General features: G+C 39.0%; 1 protein-coding gene across 1 annotated transcript; it reads left to right on the top strand.

Moving 5' to 3' along the window:
* Positions 1-5,430: 5,430 nt before the first annotated feature.
* Positions 5,431-7,583, top strand: LOC127157182 (interferon-induced protein 44-like). The gene is made up of 5 exons (XM_051100420.1): positions 5,431-5,624; positions 6,136-6,282; positions 6,464-6,629; positions 6,822-6,922; positions 7,229-7,583. The coding sequence occupies exons 2-5, from the start codon at positions 6,196-6,198 to the stop codon at positions 7,439-7,441; spliced, it is 567 nt and encodes a 188-aa protein (XP_050956377.1). The 5' UTR covers positions 5,431-5,624; positions 6,136-6,195; the 3' UTR covers positions 7,442-7,583.
* Positions 7,584-21,157: the final 13,574 nt, after the last annotated feature.

A 21,157-nucleotide genomic window follows, 5' to 3' on the forward strand; every position in this document is an offset into this window, starting at 1 on the left:
GGCTCTTGATGCCTTGACCCCAGCCTCAGTCCATTCCTTGTGAAGTTCACCCAAATTCTTGAATTGATTTTGCTTGACAAGCCTCTCAAGGCTGCGGTTCTCTCAGTTGGTTGTGCATCTTTTTCTTCCACACGTTTTCTTTCCACTCAACTTTCTGTTAACATGCTTGGATACAGCACTCTGTGAATAGCCAGCTTCTTTGGCAATGAATGTTTGTGGCTTACCCTCCTTGTGAAGGGTGTCAATGATTGTCTTCCGGACAACTGTCAGATCAGCAGTCTTCCCCATGATTGTGTAGCCTAGTGAACTAAACTGAGAGACCATTTTGAGGACTCAGGAAACCTTCGCAGGTGTTTTGAGTTGATTAGCTGACTGGCATGTCACCATATTCTAATTTGTTGAGATAGTGAATTGGTGGGTTTTTGTTAAATGTGAGCTAAAATCATCACAATTGAAAGAATCAAAGACTTAAACTACTTCAGTCTGTGTGCACTGAATTTATTCTCTCAGTCTCCGCTCTAATTCATCCCAAAGGTGTTCTATCGGGTTGAGGTCAGGACTCTGTGCAGGCCAGTCAAGTTCATCCAAACCAGACTCTGTCATCCGTGTCTTTATGGACCTTGCTTTGTGCACTGGTGCACAGTCATGTTGGATAAGGAAGGGGCCAGCTCCAAATTGTTCCCACAAAGTTTGGAGCATGGAATTGTCCAAAATGTCTTGGTATGCTGAAGCATTCAGAGTTCCTTTCACTGGAACTAAAGGACCAAGCCCAGCTCCTGAAAAACAACCCCTCACCATAATTCCCCCTCCACCAAACTTTACACTTGGCACAGTGCAGTCAGACAAGTACCGTTCTCCTGGCAACTGCCAAACCCAGACTCGTCCATCAGATTGCCAGATGGAGAAGCGCGATTCGTCACTCCAGAGAACCAGTGCACCAGTGCGTCTCCACTGCTCTAAAGTCCAGTGGAGGCGTGCTTTACATCACTGCATCCGACGCTTTGCATTGTACTTGGTGATGTATGGCTTGGATGCAGCTGCTCGGCCGTGGAAACCCATTCCATGAAGCTCTCTGCGCACAGTTCTTGAGCTAATCTGAAGGCCACATAAGCTTTGGAGGTCTGTAGCGATTGACTCTGCAGAAAGTTGGTGACCTCTTCACACTATGCGCCTCAGCATCCGCTGACCACGCTCCGTCAGTTTACGTGGCCTACCACTTCATGGCTGAGTTGCTGTCGTTCCCAAACGCTTTCACATTCTTATAATACAGCTGACAGTTGACTGTGGAATATTTAGGAGCGAGGAAATTTCACGACTGGACTTGTTGCACAGGTGGCATCCTATCACAGTTCCACGCTGGAATTCACTGAGCTCCTGATTGTGACCCATTCTTTCACAAATGTTTGTAAAAACAGTCTGCATGCCTAGGTGCTTGATTTTATACACCTGTGGCCATGGAAGTGATTGGAACACCTGGTTCGGATTATTTGGATGGGTGAGCGAATACTTTTGGCAATATAGTGTATATGTTTGACACACCTGTGTATATGTATGTGTGTGTGTGTGTACATGTTTATATATGCATACATTTATATCTATCTAGCTATCTATATATTTACATATACACACATCTCTATTTATATCTATCTATCTGTATCTATCTCTGTCTGTCTATCTATCTATCTATCTGTACTCATACTTATGTGTGCATTTTTTTGTATATTTACCAAACATAGGTGTGAATATGTGTGTGTGTGTGTGTGTGTATATATATATATATATATATTCAGACTCTTCTGTACCTCTCAGATTGGATTGACAGATGCACCCATGCCTTCTGTTTACTTTGAACTGGCTTGTATTTTGTATATTTAAATGTTTAGAAACAAGTGTGAAGAATTTTGAATTATTGTGTGTAAACGATGTTGGTTTAGACAGTTGAGAATTTGGTTTAGAGTATGGGGTTTAGTGTTTTAGCAAATGTGAACTATAAGTTAAGGGTGCCAATAGTTTTGTCCAGTGCAGTTTTTTGGGTTCTGTGTGGAATTGTATCGGATTTGACTTTTCTTCTCTGTTTTTTTGTGTTGTTCCAATGCAAACAAAAAAATAATAATAATAAAATAAACATGCATTTTTTTGACACAGTTTCAAGGGTGCTGATATTTTTGGCCATGGCTATATATGTGACTATATAATACATATATATAGTCATGTTGAAAATGTTTGTTTAATACATTCAGTTCATCTTTTTACCCCATTTTAATATGGATTTCAGTGGAGACCGGAAGACGACAGCACCCAAACAGAAGTTAGAATCTAAAGTAACCTCTGTCTGTCTGCTCTGTCATCTGTCAGTGTGTTGTCAGTTTGCTCTTTGGTCTGCAATATATATTTTGAAGTGTGAGGACATGATGTGTAGTGTGAGAGCACCATGGCTTGTTGGACATTGCAACAGTAACTAAGGGGGACGGGTCTTTGTGAAGGGTCAATTAAGCTGCCATTCTGTGTACTATTTCTAAGCCATTTAAATTTAAGCTTCCACTTTACCTAATATTTCTAAAATATCTACTCTATCTATGTATTGTGTGATGGCATGGTGCAAAGTAGGTGAAAAGCTGCTTAGTCATGAAAACATTAACAAGGTAAAAGTGAAAGTTAGACATGGAGCTATAAATACAGCCTGAAAGGAGAGATGCTGTCACAGTGTGCTCGCACATCCTAAAAAAACACAAGGGAAGAACAATAAATAGCAATTCTGTTTGTCATGTATTGAATTAAAGTCATCTTTGTTTTAAATTTACTGTTTAGAGTGTTATTTTTAAAATTAATTTTAAACGTTAAAATTTATAAGGGAAAAAAAAAAAACAGAAAAGGACATCACAATGGGAGGATCAGAATCAACCCAAGCCTCAGCTCCAGCTCCAGCTGACGTCGGCAGGGGCGCAGATGGCACTAGGGAGATTCATAGTGACCCGATCCGTCCCCCTCATTGTCCCTGCCGCCACTGCTTCAGAATCAGTCGCAGGCTGACCAGGGCAATAGACTCGTTCTTTCCACGGGTCGCTCATTTGCGACAGCTTTCTCAGTTGACTGCAGGAGCATATAAATTGGTCGCTTTTTTTGGCTACAACTTTAATCAATGCATGCTGATTAACTTTTATCATAGTTTAGTTATATGGTAACGAAAGTGGTTAACCCTCAACCCGTACGCTTTTTTTTTTTTCATCAGTAGTATTATTTTTGTTTTGAATTTTGTTCCTCTTTTGCTATAAGTCAGGCTTCAGATGCTTTCATTTTCGAATTCGCGATCTTGTCACGTTTTACAAGAAAAGATTATTGTCTGTTTTGTATACACTTTTCATTTTTTAAGACTAAAACAAAAGATGGATTCATTGGTAGCCAATTCTTTATTAAAAGCGTAAAAACAATAAAACAGGGTACAAAACGAATAAGATGAAGCATGGCATACACCACATGCTGTATTAGCCTATACCGACTAATAAATTACACAACGTTTCGCAAATACTGAGGAGTCAAATAAAAAAAAAAAGAAAAGAAAAGAAAAGAAAGCTTCTCTGTTTAAGAAGCGTTTTTTTTAAACTTTACTTTAACTTGAAAACCAAATTCCTTCGGCCACCGTCGTTTCTCCAATATTCGCGTCATTTTTGCCGCGAGCTGCGCGCACCTTCGCGTCCGTGCTGACGCACCATGCTCTACATCAGAAGCGATCTCACTGAATGCGCCTCTCTTTAGGTGATCAGTGAATTCTGACTCCTGCTGCAACCCGCGCTTTATAGAGCAGAAGCTTTGGAGCAGTGCAGACCATGCACTCGCACAAATGCGACCACGTTAAATTTTAGCTAAACAAAGCATATTTTTGCAGAAGGCATGAAGTTTTGGTGGGCGATTGGCACTAGACAAATAACAGTGTTGATCACACATTGTGTTGATCAGGCAGGCCTTTACCTTTGTTCATTGTTGTTTATCCATAATTTCAAATAAGAATCCCCCAGTGGCCTTTTCAGTAAAAAACCATTAGCCCAAATTATGCAAAGTAACTACTTGAGCATCAGTTAAAGCACAAATTACGTAAAATAACTAAATGAGTTTAAATCATTCTTGACAGCTTGGTCCAGTCCCATTTTGGCTGTTGTTGCTTTAAAAGCTGCCGCTGCTGAACATGAAGCGGATCTGACACTGCTTTTAATGTGACTTAAATAATAAATACTTAATGTTACATGCCTAATTTTAAAGCAGCTAATCGCCTTATTTTTTGTAACTTCATGTCTTAACTGATGACATAACTACGACTAAATACATACTCGTAGTTTCATTTAGCGTGCGCTACGAGCTCAGTGTAACGGCTGACAGGACAGGGAGATTAGTTTTTACTGACATATGGCCTGACAACATCTTATCTGACTGCAGTTCACTGATGTTCCATTTAAGCTCCTTAATTGTCACCGGTTCCGTTTCTGCGCTCGTTTGACTCGCGCCTGGCGCTGAGGTGAAGTTGGAGCGCGCGTCTGAAAAATCTCCCGTTTGATGTGCTCATAAGGACGTTTTGCGTCTAAATAAATGCACTTTATTACCAGTTGTGAGTGGGATGACCAAACCTAACCCCGCCCCTAAATTTTGTTAAATATTTTTAAAGCGTTAAATTGAGAGAAAAAAATCATAATAATTTTGGCACCACTAATATATAGATATAGATACATACATACATACATACACACACACACACACACACGTTTGTTTTTGTGAATTGTGGGGACTTTCCATAGACTTCTATAGTTTTTATACTGACCAAACGATATTGTCTATCCCCTAACCCAACCCTAACCCTAAACCTAGCCCTCACAGGAAACATGTTTGCATCGTTACATTTTCAGATAAACACCATTTACTATTTTTAATAATTTTTTAACATTGTGGGGACCGCAGGCCGGTCCCCACCATGTCAAAAATTTCAGGTTTTACTATCCTTGTGGGGACATTTTGGTCAACAAAAACAAGTACACACGCACACAGGCACAACAATTCAGCATTAAAAAGGGTTCTTCAGGATGCTGTGGTTCTATATAGAACCATTACTACATGTAAAGAACCTTTCAAGAACCATCTTTTTTTAGAGTGTGACATTGATTGTAAAGGAAGACATTTGAAATATTTTTTGAAATATTTTGATTACGGTTTTGAGTGAATACTGAATGGACTTTCCATTAATTATCTAGCTTTTATTTTGCATTAATCATGTCATCTCTATTACAGAATTTGATGAACCATGGAGGAAAACACAATGGGGGTAAGTGGAAAAATATTCTTTAAAAAAATAAAATAAAATAAAAATGACAACCTATTTATACAAGCAAAAGTGTGTAGTTTCAACACTGCTTTGTAAAAAAAAAGGCCCCTTTTTAAACAGAAATAAAAAAATTTTGAAGAAAAACCTCAAAGAACTTGAGCTGAGTGATGCAAATGTTCAGTACGTCAGGATCTTGCTGACTGGACAAATTGGAGCAGGAAAGTCCAGCTTCATCAACACAGTCAATAGTGCTTTTCAAGGAAGAATCACATCAGAAGCCCTTGCTGATGCTGATACTGGTACAAGTTTTACAAAAACAGTAAGTATATGAACCATTTGTTTTCATTTAAAATGAAATGGTTTAATAAATTATGTAGGCTACACACTCTTCAAAGAAACATTTGACATTGAACCTATTGAGGAAACACAATTGTATGATATTGCTGTCACAAAACAACAAACAACAACAACAAAAAAACAATAACACCATTACAACACCTGTGTTTAAAAGGATGCTGAGGAATCCCCACAGACTGATCACAACCTCAGACAAGCGATGTGATGCAAACAGCGTTCAGCACTCTTATAAACACTCTTAAAATGCTACTTAAGCAATCCAATTTTGCAGACCAAAATTTTGTTTTGGCGTGCAGATCTTTTTTTGATTTTTGTATTTTTCTTCAATTGATTGAATCAAATAAAATAAGTCATCATGAACCCCCCAAATGCTTTGTTTTATGTGCCCAAATATTTTGTATGTGTCCATATCCAATATATTTGAAATAGCCACATTGTTTATTTTATTGTTCTACTTCTGCATTTATCTACAGTACAGAACTTATTACATAAGAGATGGAGAATCAGCCCTGCCTTTTGTCTTCAATGACATCATGGGCTTAGAAGCCGGAGAATCACATGGTGCACATCAAGAAGACATCGCCAAATGCCTTGAGGGTCTCCTTAAGGAAGGACACAATGTGAGGAGGAAACTTTTGCCTATTCATTTATTCAGATTTAAAGTGGCTTCGTGAAATGATTCAAATGTTATTCGAACAACACATTGACACTGTAGAATTATTAAATGGTGCTGTTCCCCTTTTATCCCTAATATGAAGAGATGAAGATACATGACCTCTTTGTCTTTCTTTTTAAATTCAGTTTAATCCAGTTATTTCTTCTAAAAAAGAGGACTGCAGAAGTAAAACAAGCACTGAGGATCTGACATACTGTCTGGTCTACGTCATAGCAGCCGACAAGGTGTCAATGATGGAGAAATCAGTCATTCAAAAGATGAGATATATTAGACAGAAGGCCAGTGATCTGGGTGAGTGAAACAGCAATACATTAAAATAATTTGTAAAAATCTAATAAAATAATGATAAATTCAAAAGACTCATTAATGTGTTTAAACTTTCTTCATGTCACACAAATCTAGCAAAATGATGCAGAATGTATAAAGACTTCAAGCAACGTCACACAATGAATAAATATTTACATTTATGTTCACATTCAACAGAAATTCCTCAGGCAATCATCATGACGAAGGTGGATGAAATATGCCCACTAGTCAGAAAAGATCTAAGAAAAATCTACACTAGCAAGAAGATAAAAGAGAAGGTAATTACAGATCCCCACTGGAACTCAGATACAGACTGTGGTGTCAGTCCTCTGGCTTTTGTTTGTGGTTTTGTTTACCAGTCTAGGGCTTTACAACATAATAATAATAATAAATGAATTATTTAAAATATTTGCTGCAAATCATTAGAATGGGTAGGCAAATAAACAGATGATTCCACTCAGTCTTTCCACTGACACACACTTATAGATTTCTAACATGTCACAAACACAAATATGTTTTAGAGCATATTTTTGTTTATTTATTACAACCCCAAAATCATTCAGTCTGTGTTCTTCCTTCCACAGATGCAGCAGTGCTCTAATTCGGTTGGTGTCCCTATGAGCCACATCTTCCCTGTGAAAAACTACCATGAGGAAATCGATACAAATGATGACATGGATGTACTGATCCTGAGGGCTCTCACACAGATTGTGCAAATAGCAGATGATCTACTAAAGAGAAGAAAATATGATTTGGAAAAAGGAAAAACTGCATCTTATTCAGTAGAGAAATCATAGGCAATGTAGGAACATGTGTTAACGCATTTTCATTCTTCTCATAACAGTAGCTTTATACACGAGGCTCAGTTTCCTCCTATGTTTCTGTTAAGAACTGATAAACCAAGCCAATGATTAAGCAGATATAAATGAAACGCTAAAAGGGGACGGGGCTACATTGTATGTAAATCTTTGGAACAATCTAAAAACAAACAAAAAGCACTGAAAACATGTAATGCTCTGAAAGCATTGACTTTTATGTAATGTTCCTTTTTCTCTTTTCTTTTCTTCCTTTTCTCTCGCAGCTATTGTAATTTGACATGAAAATGTAATACCTCATGTTCTCATGGCATTGAAATAATAATAATAAAAAAAATAATAAAATAAAAAAAACTTTCCATCCAATCAAATGTGCTCTAGAATCCGAAACGTCCCGCCCCCTACACAATAAATAGACGTTGAAGCTGCGGCTGAGATCGGTCACTTGTTCACAGTGTTAGTATTTTCTGTATGGTGAAGGGCATGTATTGTTCAAAGTATGCTTTCGACTGGGGAAAACGAGGTCTGGTTTCGCGTTGTGTCAGGCGAACCGCAGCAGCGCGCACAGTCTACTCTGGACTTTGGCTCCGGTCCAGAGACGCGATCACAGGGGGCGGATGAAATGCGCGAGTCCGCACATATTAAACACTCAAAACTACACATCCACAGCATGATTATGAACACTGTTTTGTTTTAGAAGGAGTTTGATATTGAATCTAGAGGGTAATCTATTAGACTGTGGCTGTCGTTAGCTGTCAAATGCGTCTTTACCGACTGGCAAAGCAAATATAAATGAAATGCTATTGGCACTTTTAAAAAAATGGGCGCGGCTGATCGATATGTCATTGATCGATGATTTGTTTTCTTGTTTCAGTTGAAATTGACTCACGAACGCACGTACTTCCGCATAGCGCATTCTATAGCAAAGTATACTAGCGGCAAAACTCTTTCATAAGATTCATTTAACAGCGAATTGTAATTTAAGTATTACATATAGTATTATATAGTTATACATTATAGTAATTACCAGAATGGCCCATATTAGTGAAAGCCTGGGCAAAGGATTAAAAACAAGATAACATTTGCTGGAGATTGATGATTTTAGATTTATCTTTGTAATAAATAATATAAACATGTATATAAATTATTTTATACAATGTTGCATTGCAGGAATGTAAACGTTTAAATATAATAAACATTCAACAGTTTCAATACAGTACTGTAAACATGTAAGTAAATAAATAAATATATATATATATATATATATATATATATTATATATTATATATATAACTTTAAACATTTGCACTGCAGTAATGTAAACAAATAAACCTGCAATTTACCTACATAATTTGTTTATAGAAATGCTACAGAAGCAGCAAATCAAGCGGAATAAGAAAGAGGAAAGGAGGAAACGTCAGAGGCAAGGATGAGAGAAAACCGTAGGAGCATCAGAGGATGATTTTTAAACTAAGGGAATTGATTCGATTGATCAGAAAATAAGGAGATATAAACAAGAAGATAATAAAATTGATGAGGGAAATGATTGCTTTGAATGATTTTTATTCTGAATTGAATTCTGTTGTGGATGATTTGGAAACACTGAGACTCCAAACCACTGCTCTCACCTCTAAGGGTTATTAAAATGTAAAGTGTGTGTGAGAGGTGAGAACAGCTCAAACAAAATGTTGTTATATTGTAAAGGAGATGCATTTGCAACATGGTTGCAGATGGACCTCCTAAAAAGATGATTGCTTGTATTTTACTTTTCTTAGCTATAAGAGATATGTTGCATTTAATTGCAGAAGTATGATATTGCAGTATAGGAAAAAAATGCTTTGCTTAAGATAGTAGAGGCGTTATGAAAGGTAATTAAGATAAGAATGGGTTTGTCTGATTGCAACTAAAGAGATAATGTGTCTGCACAGTCTGAATGTGTGATACTCAGGGTGATGCTGCAGTTTCCAGGTTGAACTTGTGACCTTTGCAACATCTGAGCAAGTGTGAAACTGCACGTATCATATGTTTAGAAATTGCCATGGCAGTAGGGGGCCCCCACACAAAACAGTGATGTGTATGTGAGAGCTGTTTCATTAGCAGTGGATTTGGCTTATTATGATGGTGAAAATGTGGCTTGGGTAGTTTAGTACCGAGGTAGGATATTCCCTGGAAACATCACAATATAAATAACATTAAACATTTGCACTGCAGTAATGTAAACATGTAAATATACCTGAACATTTATAATGCAGAAATGTAAATATGTAAATATAAATAACTTTGATACAGTGTTAAACATTTCCTGTACAGTGATGTTGTGTAAATACAAAATTAAATGATTATTTGCCACTTCTGTGGTTTTGCGCGCGCGTGTGTGTGTGTGTGTGTTTTCTACACCTTTAGGCAATGAAATGAAAATAAATTAAACCAAACCAGTAGGTGGCAGCAAATAGCTGTTTGAATAAGTGAGTTAAACAGATTCCTTCAAACTTTTAGATTTATTCAGAAATTCACGTCTTTATGAATGGATTACTGAATCACTGACTTGTTAAAAACATGGATTAATTCAGTAAGGAAACACCGCTGTGTTGCTCGGAGACACAAAACAGTTCTGCTGTGGCAAGGCAGGCTGCACAAGCAACATCTGGCACAACACAGGTCGATCGGTGCATCTCTATTTAAAACGTTAACTTTGCTTAGCTAAAGTCTTGATTGTGTCCTCCTACTCCCAAACTATGCGGCTTCTCTGACTTCCTCATTGACCTGAAATGCAGATCTCTCCTGACACCTGATCCTTACTATAAACTGAGATATTACTTATAGTTAGTAATGTTCATAAAGTAAAATCCAAAATGTATATTAAGAAAAAAATCATATAAGATGCAAACAATGTACATAAATTGTAACTAGATAGATATGTGACTGTGTTGGTGATGGTGGAATGATGTACGCAAAGTCAGGTAGCTGGTCACTCAGAGCTTCTTTTTTTATTGTCCTGGGCAAACACATCTGGGATAAACAGGACCATAAGTTGGTTAAATTGTAGCTTATGGCAAGCTGTTTTAGCTTAAAATATTCTAAGTGTAACTCGTCGTAATTGCATTTTTACTAGTAATAACTGAATTAGAGAGCTCTATAATTACATTTTTACTAGTAACAATGCCAATTAGAGAGCTCTCTAATTCAGTTCTTACTTGTAACAATTATAATTAGAGAGCTCTACAAATGAATTTTTACTAGTCATATGTCTCCATTGACTTCCATTCATTTTTTATTACAGAGCTCTACAGTTGAATTCTTACTAGTAACAATTCCAGTTAGAGAGCTCTCCAAATCTACTTTTTACTAGTAATAATTTTAGTTAGAGAGCTCTTCAATTACATTTTTATTAGTAACAATTCCGAATAGAGAGCTCTCTAATTTAATTCTTACTAGTAAAAATGCAATTACAGAGATCTATAATTCAATTTTTACTAGTAAAAAAACCTATTAAAGATATGTTTAATTGCAGAGCTCTGTAATTAAATTAAAGAGCTCTCTAAATCAGTTCTTACTAGTAACAATTGAATTAGAGAGCTCTCTAACTGAATTAAAGAGCTCTCTAATTCAGTTTTTACTAGTAGTAATTGCATTAAAGAGCTCTCTAATTGTAATTATTACTAGTAAGAATTCAATTGTAGAGCTCTCTATCTCAATTGTCACTAGTAAGAATGCAATTACAGAGCTCTCTAATTCAATTACTAGTTACTAGTCAGAATTGTATTAGAGAACTCACTAACTGTATTTCTTACTAGTAAGAATGCAGTTGTAGAGCTGTGTAATTGCATTTTTACTAGTAAAAATGTAATAGTAGAGCTCTACAAAAGCGATTCTTACTAGTAAGAATTGCATTGTAGAGCTCTCTATTCAACACGACCTCATTATGGTAATTGCGCCTCATGCATATTCATCTGGCTGAGAATGTGAAGCTTTAGGACAGTATTTAAAAAAAAATTAGGACAGTATTTTGATGTTCTGTCATGAATGTGAAAAAAAGTGCAATAGTAACTTAGATCAACGTTCTGAGAGAAAACTAAACAATGCAGTGCACATTCTGTACACGCCTTACTAATAAAGCATTCCATGTGCAGAAAAACAGATAAGCTTAAAATATGAACTTTAAATATAACAGTGTGTCTGAACGTATAAGTCATGTTAAGTGTTTCCTTATGATGATGATTTTCTAAAGAGAGTAAAACATTTCAGGTGTTAATTAAACTTGTGGTGTTAATATTCTGGGCTCTGCGTGTCTTTTAGCATCACTGTCTTAGTACATTAAACCAGCATTTTAAAATGCTATTAAACTGTTAACAAGCTCCCAGGGTTTTTATTTTGGATGACATTTGTTGAAATAAATATATAAACAAAAACTGTGTCTGTCTGTCTGCTGTGACCCACAATCTCTGAGTCTCCTCTGTGGCCATGGAAAAAAAAATCATAATGACAACAATTACACTCCATCATTGAAACGCTTCGAACAAAGAAATGGATGAACTTCTGACAGCTTGTTGAACACACTTTTATTTGGTGTGCGTCCACCGCGCGGCACTGTTTTCACGCTAATTACACCATATTATACAAAACTTTAAGTGAAAAAAAAAAAATCTAATTATCACGTGAAGCGATAAAATTGCAAGCGAAACGATGAAGAACGTGAATATTTTACTTAAAAAAAAAAAGTACGCTGGTTTCTTCTTCTTGTCTTATGGATCTTTAAGTGATTTACCCCCACCAATCTCTTAAATGGATAAACATTTGCAGCAGAGGGGCGGGTGAGGGATCCTCCTGGAATGGCGGCGCCCCAGCATGCAACACGGCGTGACGTAGCTTCAATTGGCAGGCGGGAAAACTGATTTATTAACTGTAATAAATCCTTCTGTTACGAATCTGGTCAGTGTTCCGCGGTCCGCTCACCACCAGATGTCACTCTCACCTTATCACACACTGACTGTTGCATTACACCCCGGACTACATCTCCCAGTATCCATCGCGCTGGTTGCGTCAGCACCCGTGACCAATCAGCAGCTCTATAAAGCGCCGGTCTTTCCCCATGCAAGCACGGAGTATTGTTGTTGTTATTATTTTGTTAGCGTTCCCTAGTTTCCTTGTTCCTAGTTCCCTGTGTTTAGTTCCCTCGCCTGGCCATCTCGTCTCGACTGTCTCGCCGCCTGCCTACTGGACTCTTGCTCGTTTTCTTGGATTATTCTCTACGTCTTGCCTGTGATATACCTGTTTGCTACTGTTTGACCCTGCCTGTACGACCAAGTTTTTGTCTCGTCCTATTAATAAAAGCTCGCAGATGGATCCGCTCGCCTCTCGTCTCACTCACTCTGTTACACCTTCGATCAGACTTCAATGGCCTAAACTTAAATGAAGGTGCGTTTAGTTTTATATTTCCCCACATTACTCCAGCACTCTATGTGTTTGCTTAGCATTAACAGTTGATTTGGTAGAGGTTCATTATTTCTGAATCTGTACAAATAATTGCAACAGGAGTAAAATCAGACGGGTGTTTGCACTTCGATTTGATGTAAGTAAACAAGTGGATAAATAATGGTTTTTACTATTTGTCACCTTATTTTGTATTTATTTCCATTTTTAAAAATCTATAATGTTAAGTGTTGTATGTAACGTTTTATCTGTCGTGTAGCCTGGGCCCACCTACTTGCCAGTCAGGCTCATGGTAGCCTAATAAGTGAATTCTGTTGCAATTATGATTAATACCATACAAATAAATGGTTGTTGTTTGCCATATAATGATGAAGTTAGTTTTGCGAGTTGTAGAGTGCCCATTGCCGTAAAAAACGAAGGGGATGTGTCCACCATACTTTTAATGAAACGTACAATTCGTCCACCATAGTTTTTTGGGAGTGTTCAGGTAGAGATTTTCAAGGGCTTGTGTGAATAAATCTAGATTTAAATGCAAACAGAGCAGTCTATGCTTGACCTGACATTTATTTCGAGATGTGAACAATACTGAGTGCTAAACACTCTCCTGCAGTGCATGTTTCATTCATACTCGAAGCTGGAGGGCACTCTCTCGCAGAAAGTACAAAACTAACTCATTAAAGTGTGTGTGTGTTTTTTTATTTTTATTTTTATTTTTATTTTATTTTTTAATTCCAGAACTTGTAAAACGTACAAGAACAGGGACATTGGACACTGATAATTCCTACAAGGAACAATCAGAGAAAAAGACAGAAAATCTATATTCTGGATTTGCGTACATCAAACTATGGCACTATCTATACAGAAAAGAAAAGTATAGAAATAAATTACCTTCTTTTAGAAAAGTTGTCATAATGCAACAAAAATTTGGCACTCTTTTTGTTAGTTGTGAGTCTAAGAGATGAAATGAAAGAATCAAGTTCAGCAAGAAAAAGGGGAAAAGACAGGACATTTAAGCCATTTTTGCTTATGACTGAAGAATTTTGCATTCAATATAAGAAAATTAACTAGATATTCAACACTCATTATAGTGTGTGTGTGTGTGTGTGTATATAGGGCTTGGCAACCAACGTCACTGTGCAGTGCATTCTAGGACGTAAACAAGGGGGCGCCGCCATATCGTGAGGCCACATCGGGGGAGACTTAAAACAACCAGTCGCTACACGCTAGACCAGTGCATGAATCAGAGCAAAATCAGTTCTCCAAAATTCAGCTCAGTTGGAGTTTAGCTGAATTTAACCAGTACATATGCCAGAGTTACCCTCAAGTCAGCTTGAACTTGGTTGGCTTTGAATTAGCCAGGGCTGACAGAGGCAAGAAGCTCAAAAAAGTTCAGGTTGCCTCCGTTAGAGAACTAAAGACAGCGATTGGGAAAAGTAGACTTTACATCATACCATTGGCTGAAATATTTCAGGTATGTTAAGCAAGTTGCGTTGATACTGTAGTAATATGTAATTGCTCTTAGAGCTGTTCAAGGTTGGCAATGTTTCTGTAGGAATCAGGATCTGATACCATTACATCAGATACGTCAGAACCAGTGGAAGACACAAGCCAACACACATACATCAATGAGGTAACTAGAAGGATATTATTCAGAATTGAAGAGCAGTTGGCATTGTAATTTTTACTTAAGTATGAGATATTACTTTCTAATTCTTTATGTATTATTATTATGATTATGTATGTATGTATGTAAAATATATATATATATATATATATATATATAGTACTGTGCAAAAGTTTTAGGCCACTAGTATTTTCATCAGCTAAAAAATGGTTTAAAGTCGGTTAAAGTCGGTCTTTTGCTGTAGTGTGTCAGTAGGAAATATCAGATTACATTTCCAAACATTCATTTTGCCATTAATCGTAATAATCCAGTGAGATTTTTGTTTGCACAAGGAGTCTGACAACAGCGAGTGCTCTGCACAGAGATCTGATCTCATCATCATCCAGTCTGTCTCTGGAATGACATGAAGAAACAGAACAAACTCAGACAGACTAAATCCAGAAGAACTGTGACAAAGTCTCCAGGATGCTTCAAGAAACCTACCTGCAAAGCTGCAGCACTGTTAAAAGTTTTAGGCACTTGTGTAAAAATGCTATAAAATGAGGATGCTGTCATAAATAGATTTTCTTTATCAATTACCTTCTATTAACTAAATGAAATCAACATTTGGTGTGACCATTCTTTGCGTTTACAGCAGCTATTGCCCTACATGCACTTGCGTAAAATTTTTCAGGTAGCTTTGCAAGTAGGTCTCTTGAAGCATCTTGGAGACATTGTCACAGTTCTTCTGGATTTACTTTGTTTCAGTTTGTTCAGTTTCTTCATGTCATTCCAGGAAGACTGGATGATGATGAAATCAGATCAGTGTGGAGCACTGGCTGTTGTCAGTCTCCTTATGCAAACAAAAATCTCACTAGATTATTACAATTAATGGCAAACAGAATGTTTGGAAATGTAAACCAATATTTTTCTACTGATACAAAAGATAGAAATAACTTAGCTGGTGAAAATACTAGTGGCCTAAGACTTTTGCACCATACTGTATATATAATAATTGAGAAAACAGAAAACATGTTTGCATCGTTACACTCTCAGATAAACACCATTTACTATTTTTAATCATTTTTTAACATTGTGGGGACCGCAGGTCAGGTTTTACTATCCTTGTGGGGACATTTGGTCCCCACAATGTAGCAAAAACAAGTACACACACACACACAAACGTTGTGTTTCCATGTTTTATGAGGACATTCCATAGGCGTAATGGTTTTTATACTGTACAAACCCTATTTTCTATTGCCCTACACCTAAATCTAACCCCCAAAGGAGACTGTGCACACTTTTACAAACTCATTCTGCATGATTTATAAGCCTGTTTCCTCATGGGGACCTCACAAATGTCCCCACAAGGTCAAAATTTACTGGTATTACTATCCTTGTGTGGACATTTGGTCCCCATAACGTGATAAATACCAGGTACACACATACAAACACACACACACACACACACACACACGCACACACACACACGCACACACACATATATGTATTTATTACAACCCCCCAAAACATTCAGCCTGTGTTCTTCCTTCCACAGATGCAGCAGTGCTCTAATTTGGTTAGTGTCCCTATGAACCACATCTTCCCTGTGAAGAACTACCATGAGGAAATCGATACAAAAGACGACATACAGGTTCTGATACTGATGGCTCTCACACAGATTGTGCAAATAGCAGATGACCTACTAAAGAGAAGAACTTATGAATCAGAAAAAAGAAAAACAGAATCTGAATAGCATAGGCAATTGTGGGAACCTTAATGAATTTTCAATCTTCTCATGCTGTGTAACATATATCCGTAGCTTTATAAGCAAGGCTGAACTGGCTCCTATGTTCCTGTTAAGAACTGATAAACCAGTACATGGTGCATCAGGAACTGGGAAGTATGCTAATGCTTGAGCAGACAGCGTGGGAGATATATGTAGTTGTGATTTCTGTGTTCTTGGCCACTTCTTCTCTTCTCATGGGCCACTTCTGATTTGGCATTTAAATATTAAGCCACATTAATAAAAGACTCTTCATCTCCACCTTGCACCCCCTCTCTCTTCTTTCATCGTCCAACACAATCTTCCTCACTGATCAGCCTCATATGATGTAAATCTTGCATATTCATTTCGTTTTGGACTGGACACATAGTATTTCTGTAACAATCATTTACTGTTGTCTTATATCCACCTTATTTTTCAACATGGATGTAAGCTATTTTCTGTGAAATTGCAAGACATCTGAGTGATTAACTGCTATAGGTACATACTAATAGAATAACAAAGTGCAGTAAATGGTAGCATAAATAAATCAGTTTTTTTGAACAGCTGGAAGCAAATGACACCGGAAGTCTTGCACACTCAAGATTCAGACATTAAAAAATGTAAACTGAAATGCTAAGTGGAAATGTTACATGAATTGGCCTATCGGTAATCTGACATACCAAGATTTTGTCATGACCCAGCACAACAATGTTTTTCTTTTTTTTTTCTTTTTGGAGTGTATATTTAGACTAAGTGCAAATAGTCTGCTTTGTTGGCAGAGTCTATTTACACCAACCAATGCCTGGTTGTGCTTGGCAATGTTAGAAAAACACCTATGAAGCAACAGCAGCAGTGGCGATGGTAATAAGATGCATAGCAACAGCTTTTGACACAATTGACCCGAGTTAAAGTCCACTTTTTGTCTCATTCTTCTCCCTTTTGCAGTCACATATCTACAAAGTCCCTAAAGGGACATTTGCAAAAATAAAAAAAAAAATAAAAAAAGACTTTCATGTGCACACAAGAAACTTTTTGCAAACTTTTTGATGCATTACAGTTTCCAGTTGTGTCACTTCTGCCATCTTAAAAAAAAGAAAACAAGAGGAATGTACATCTGCACATAACTTCTCAGAACATTTGCACATTCATAATTCTATTTTATCTATATTTTTATTACCAGATATCTATTATCATTTAATTTATTGTCTATTTTCTTTATTATTAGTGTTTATTTCATTCTGTTTAGTATATGACACCATGATCCACACTCACAAAAATAATCATCTTTTTAGCATTTTTTACATGAATCACATCATGATTAATTAATTTAATAGATTGATGCACCAAAATAAAATATTATGTGACAGATGTCACGGTCGTGTGTAGGAGGAAGACGTAGGAAGACGGAATATAACTAAAAGGGCTTTAATAAAATCCAACGAGGGTACATCCAGAGAGGAACAGCGGGGAAACACACACTAACATAACATTAAGCTCGGACGTCAAACACTGAACTGAATACAACTTATAAAGGGGTGCTAATGATACAAAGACAGGTGTAGGTGATTAACCAATAAAGACTTAACAAGGAACAGGGAGCTTGGGGAGCCATGGTGGATCAGGGAGCTCGGAGGGCGCTCAGGAGGAGCGGGCTCTGGAGGGCGCTCAGATTCACTTGAACTGTGCTCTTTTTTAAAAAAAAAAAAAAAAAAAAAAAAAACAACTTAAATAAGTGCTGATGGACCATAAAACTAAGTAACATTTACTTCAGAAAAGACATTCAGCTGTCCTAAGTGTGACGTCACCTATCTGTCCGAATCAGGTCCTGGCAGACGCTCACGTTTAAGAAGCACGTGATGTTGTTCATTCGGATCGTGGGAACGCACAACACTGCCAATGAGGAGAGAGCAGCGTGTGGAGTAACTCAGCACAAAACAAGCGTTCTCCGTCTCTCTGACCTCCTTCCCATGATTCCTGACCAATATAAAGTTGGTTCAATGTTTGACGTTGGATGTTAGACAGATATTCTGCCGTGAAAAACAATACATTCTTAGTAAATGAGCACAACTGTATACAAAATGGCTTATCTGAAAAGCATTAGAATGTAGAACTGAACACACATTGCAGTTTATTTGTTTTAATCCTCATTGATATGTTGAAATGCATAAAGGAGCAGCGTGCTCGTGTTTAGGCCAGCTAGGGACCATCTACAAAGTACATGTGAAAGGATAAAACGTTTAATGGTTTCCCATCTGAATGTTTTTTTTTTTTTTTTTTTTAGTTAACAAAACAAGAGCAATTTGTGCACCAATGTCTTTGAAAGATATAAAGACAAACACTTATAACGCTCACTTGCATTTAAATAAGAAATATTGTAAACAAGATATGTGATTGCGGTTGTATACTGTTACTATTATTAAATAAATAAAATGAATAAAAGCAAAACAATATTAATATAAATCATTATCATTCCATAATCCAGTGGTTATGCAATAGGATTATTCCAGGTCCTTGTGAGAACATTTTAATGTTCATTGTATTCACAGAAGTTGCTATTGAAATAAACCAATAAATAAATTAATTTAAAATAAATACACTTCTGTATCACCTTCATGGTGTGTGTCTTGTTTCTGTTTTTTATAAGAACATTTTTTATATTAGTTTTAGTCACAGAACTATAACAGAACACCCCAGCTAGAAATGTTATTGTTCTAATAATGCTCAGAGAACGTCTAGGTTACGTCTTTAACCCTCGTTCCCTGAAGGAGGGAACGGAGATATTATGTCGAGTGACGTATTTGGGATCATACTTGGAGCCCAATCACCTCTGAACTAAAGAGAAAAGGCCAATCAGAATTGGCGAGTGGAATTTGCATCGCAAGCCGCTCCCCCGTACATACGGGTATATAAGGCGGCTGCGTGCATTCACTCACTCAGGTTTTTGCTGAGGAGCCGAGCCGAAACCCGGCCTTCAGCGTAATTCAGGATTGTGGCAAGGGGACGTAACGTCTCCGTTCCCTCCTTCAGGGAACGAGGGTTACAGACGTAACCTAGACGTTCCCCCTCAGTCATTCACTCTGACATTACGTCAAGTGACGTATTTGGGATCAACCCATGGAAAACGCCACAATCCTGAACCACGTTACGTGGCTGAACACAAAATGCTGACAAGCAAGCATGTCAGAACAAAATGGTTCGACACATAACCTTCCCCACGCCCTGTAGGCCAGCAAGGACTACCAGGGGTGCCAGATTCTGAAGCTATTGTAGGGGAATCGGAGCACATTAAGGAATTTTGTCAAATGTGGGATAATGAAAAATATATATCTTTATTAAGAGAAACACAGACTAAGGGGTTTTCCTGTGGAAAATATACTGAGACAGGTTGCCACAACCGGAGGGTGAAGGAAGTCCACTACTGGAGCACAGTCACGGACTACTCCGTCCTAGTCCGGGCTGCGGGGCATGGAGGACCCAGTGTTGAGAAGAGAACAACTGATGAAGATGAGGAAGCTGAGTGTCTCTCAGGAACTGAACTCGGGGCCGAAGTCCTAGAGAAAGAGGAAACTGCTCTTTTTTTGAGTAGGTGGGTACCACGGCAGCAGCAAAGATACTGAAGATACTGAAGATACCCCCCGGGGGTGGGGCCAGCGATGGTGGTGCCGCCTGAAGAACAATTCCCTCCATCTCCAGGCTGCCCGTGTCAGGGCCGCTTCCCAGACTTACGGGGTCTACCCCTGGCTGGCGGCTTCTGAGCAGCGGGCTGCGCCGACTTCCCGTGGCCGGCTCGACCTCCCTGCTGAGGGGCTGGCCCCTGTGATGGTGTCGGGGGGTGAGCAGATGTGGAAGCCGCAGGGCGGCGCCCTCGGCAACGAGCAGGCGGAGGTTGAGCTCCCGACGGTCTGTCCCGGCGGGGCAAGATGTGCTTGATGGCCTCCGTCTGCTTTTGTACTGCCGAGAACTGCTGAGCAAAGTCCTCGACAGTGTCGCCGAAGAGGCCAACCTGGGAGACGGGTGCGTCGAGAAAGCGAATTTTGTCGGCGTCAGACATCTGTGCCAGGTTGAGCCAAAGATGGCGCTCCTGGACCACCATGGTGGACATCACCTGACCCAGGGCCCGCGCCGTGACCTTTGTCGCTCGTAGAGCGAAGTCGGCCGCCGAGCGCAGTTCCTGCATTACCTCTGAGTCAGAACTACCCTCGTGCAGCTGTTTCAATGCTTTGGCCTGGTATACTTGCAGGATGGCCATCGCATGCAACGCAGAGGCAGCCTGGCCCACAGCACCATAAGCCTTCGCAGCGAGCGCTGACGAAAGCTCACAGGCTTTGGACGGGAGACGTGGACGGTTCCGCCAGGTGGCGGCGTTTTGTGGGCAAAGATGCACCGCAACCGCACGCTCCACCTGGGGAACGTCCACGTACCCCCTGGCTGCCCCGCCATCGAGGGTAGTGAGGAGTGAGGAACTCTGACGGGGACGCGCCGTGAACGGAGCGGCCCATGTTTTAGTGAGCTCCTCATGTACCTCCGGGAAGAAAGGAACTGGGGCGGGGCGAGGTCAACCATCGCCTCTCGCACCCAGGAACCAATCGTCCAGCTGGGAGCGCTTGGGAGAAGGCGCCTTGGGCACCTCCAACTCGATGCTCTCGGCTGCCCGGAGGCCGCCAGCTTGGCGTCAGCCTCAGACTGAACAGCCCCCGCGGTGGAGGGCTGACCACCCGAGTCATCCCCTTCGGCCGACGGCATGCCCTCCTCTGATGCCGCGATGGACATCATGTCCTCTTCCGGAGCGCCAAAAGAGACACTGGGCCCGCGAGAGGGGCGAGTGTCATGTTTTGGCAACTCAACGGGACCACGCTTAGAGGGACGTGACTTCCGTGGGGATTTACCCGGCGGAGCA

Source organism: Labeo rohita, unplaced genomic scaffold (genome assembly GCF_022985175.1).
Source record: "Labeo rohita strain BAU-BD-2019 unplaced genomic scaffold, IGBB_LRoh.1.0 scaffold_100, whole genome shotgun sequence".
NCBI classification, from domain to species: Eukaryota; Metazoa; Chordata; class Actinopteri; order Cypriniformes; family Cyprinidae; genus Labeo; species Labeo rohita.

Bases quoted from the DNA above. Each gene is read 5' to 3' on its own strand.
- LOC127157182 (XM_051100420.1), top strand. From the start codon at position 6,196: ATGGGCTTAGAAGCCGGAGAATCACATGGTGCACATCAAGAAGACATC. The intron at 6,630-6,821 runs GTGAGTGAAACA...CACATTCAACAG, and splicing joins ACAGAAGGCCAGTGATCTGG to AAATTCCTCAGGCAATCATC. The intron at 6,923-7,228 runs GTAATTACAGAT...TTCCTTCCACAG, and splicing joins GCAAGAAGATAAAAGAGAAG to ATGCAGCAGTGCTCTAATTC.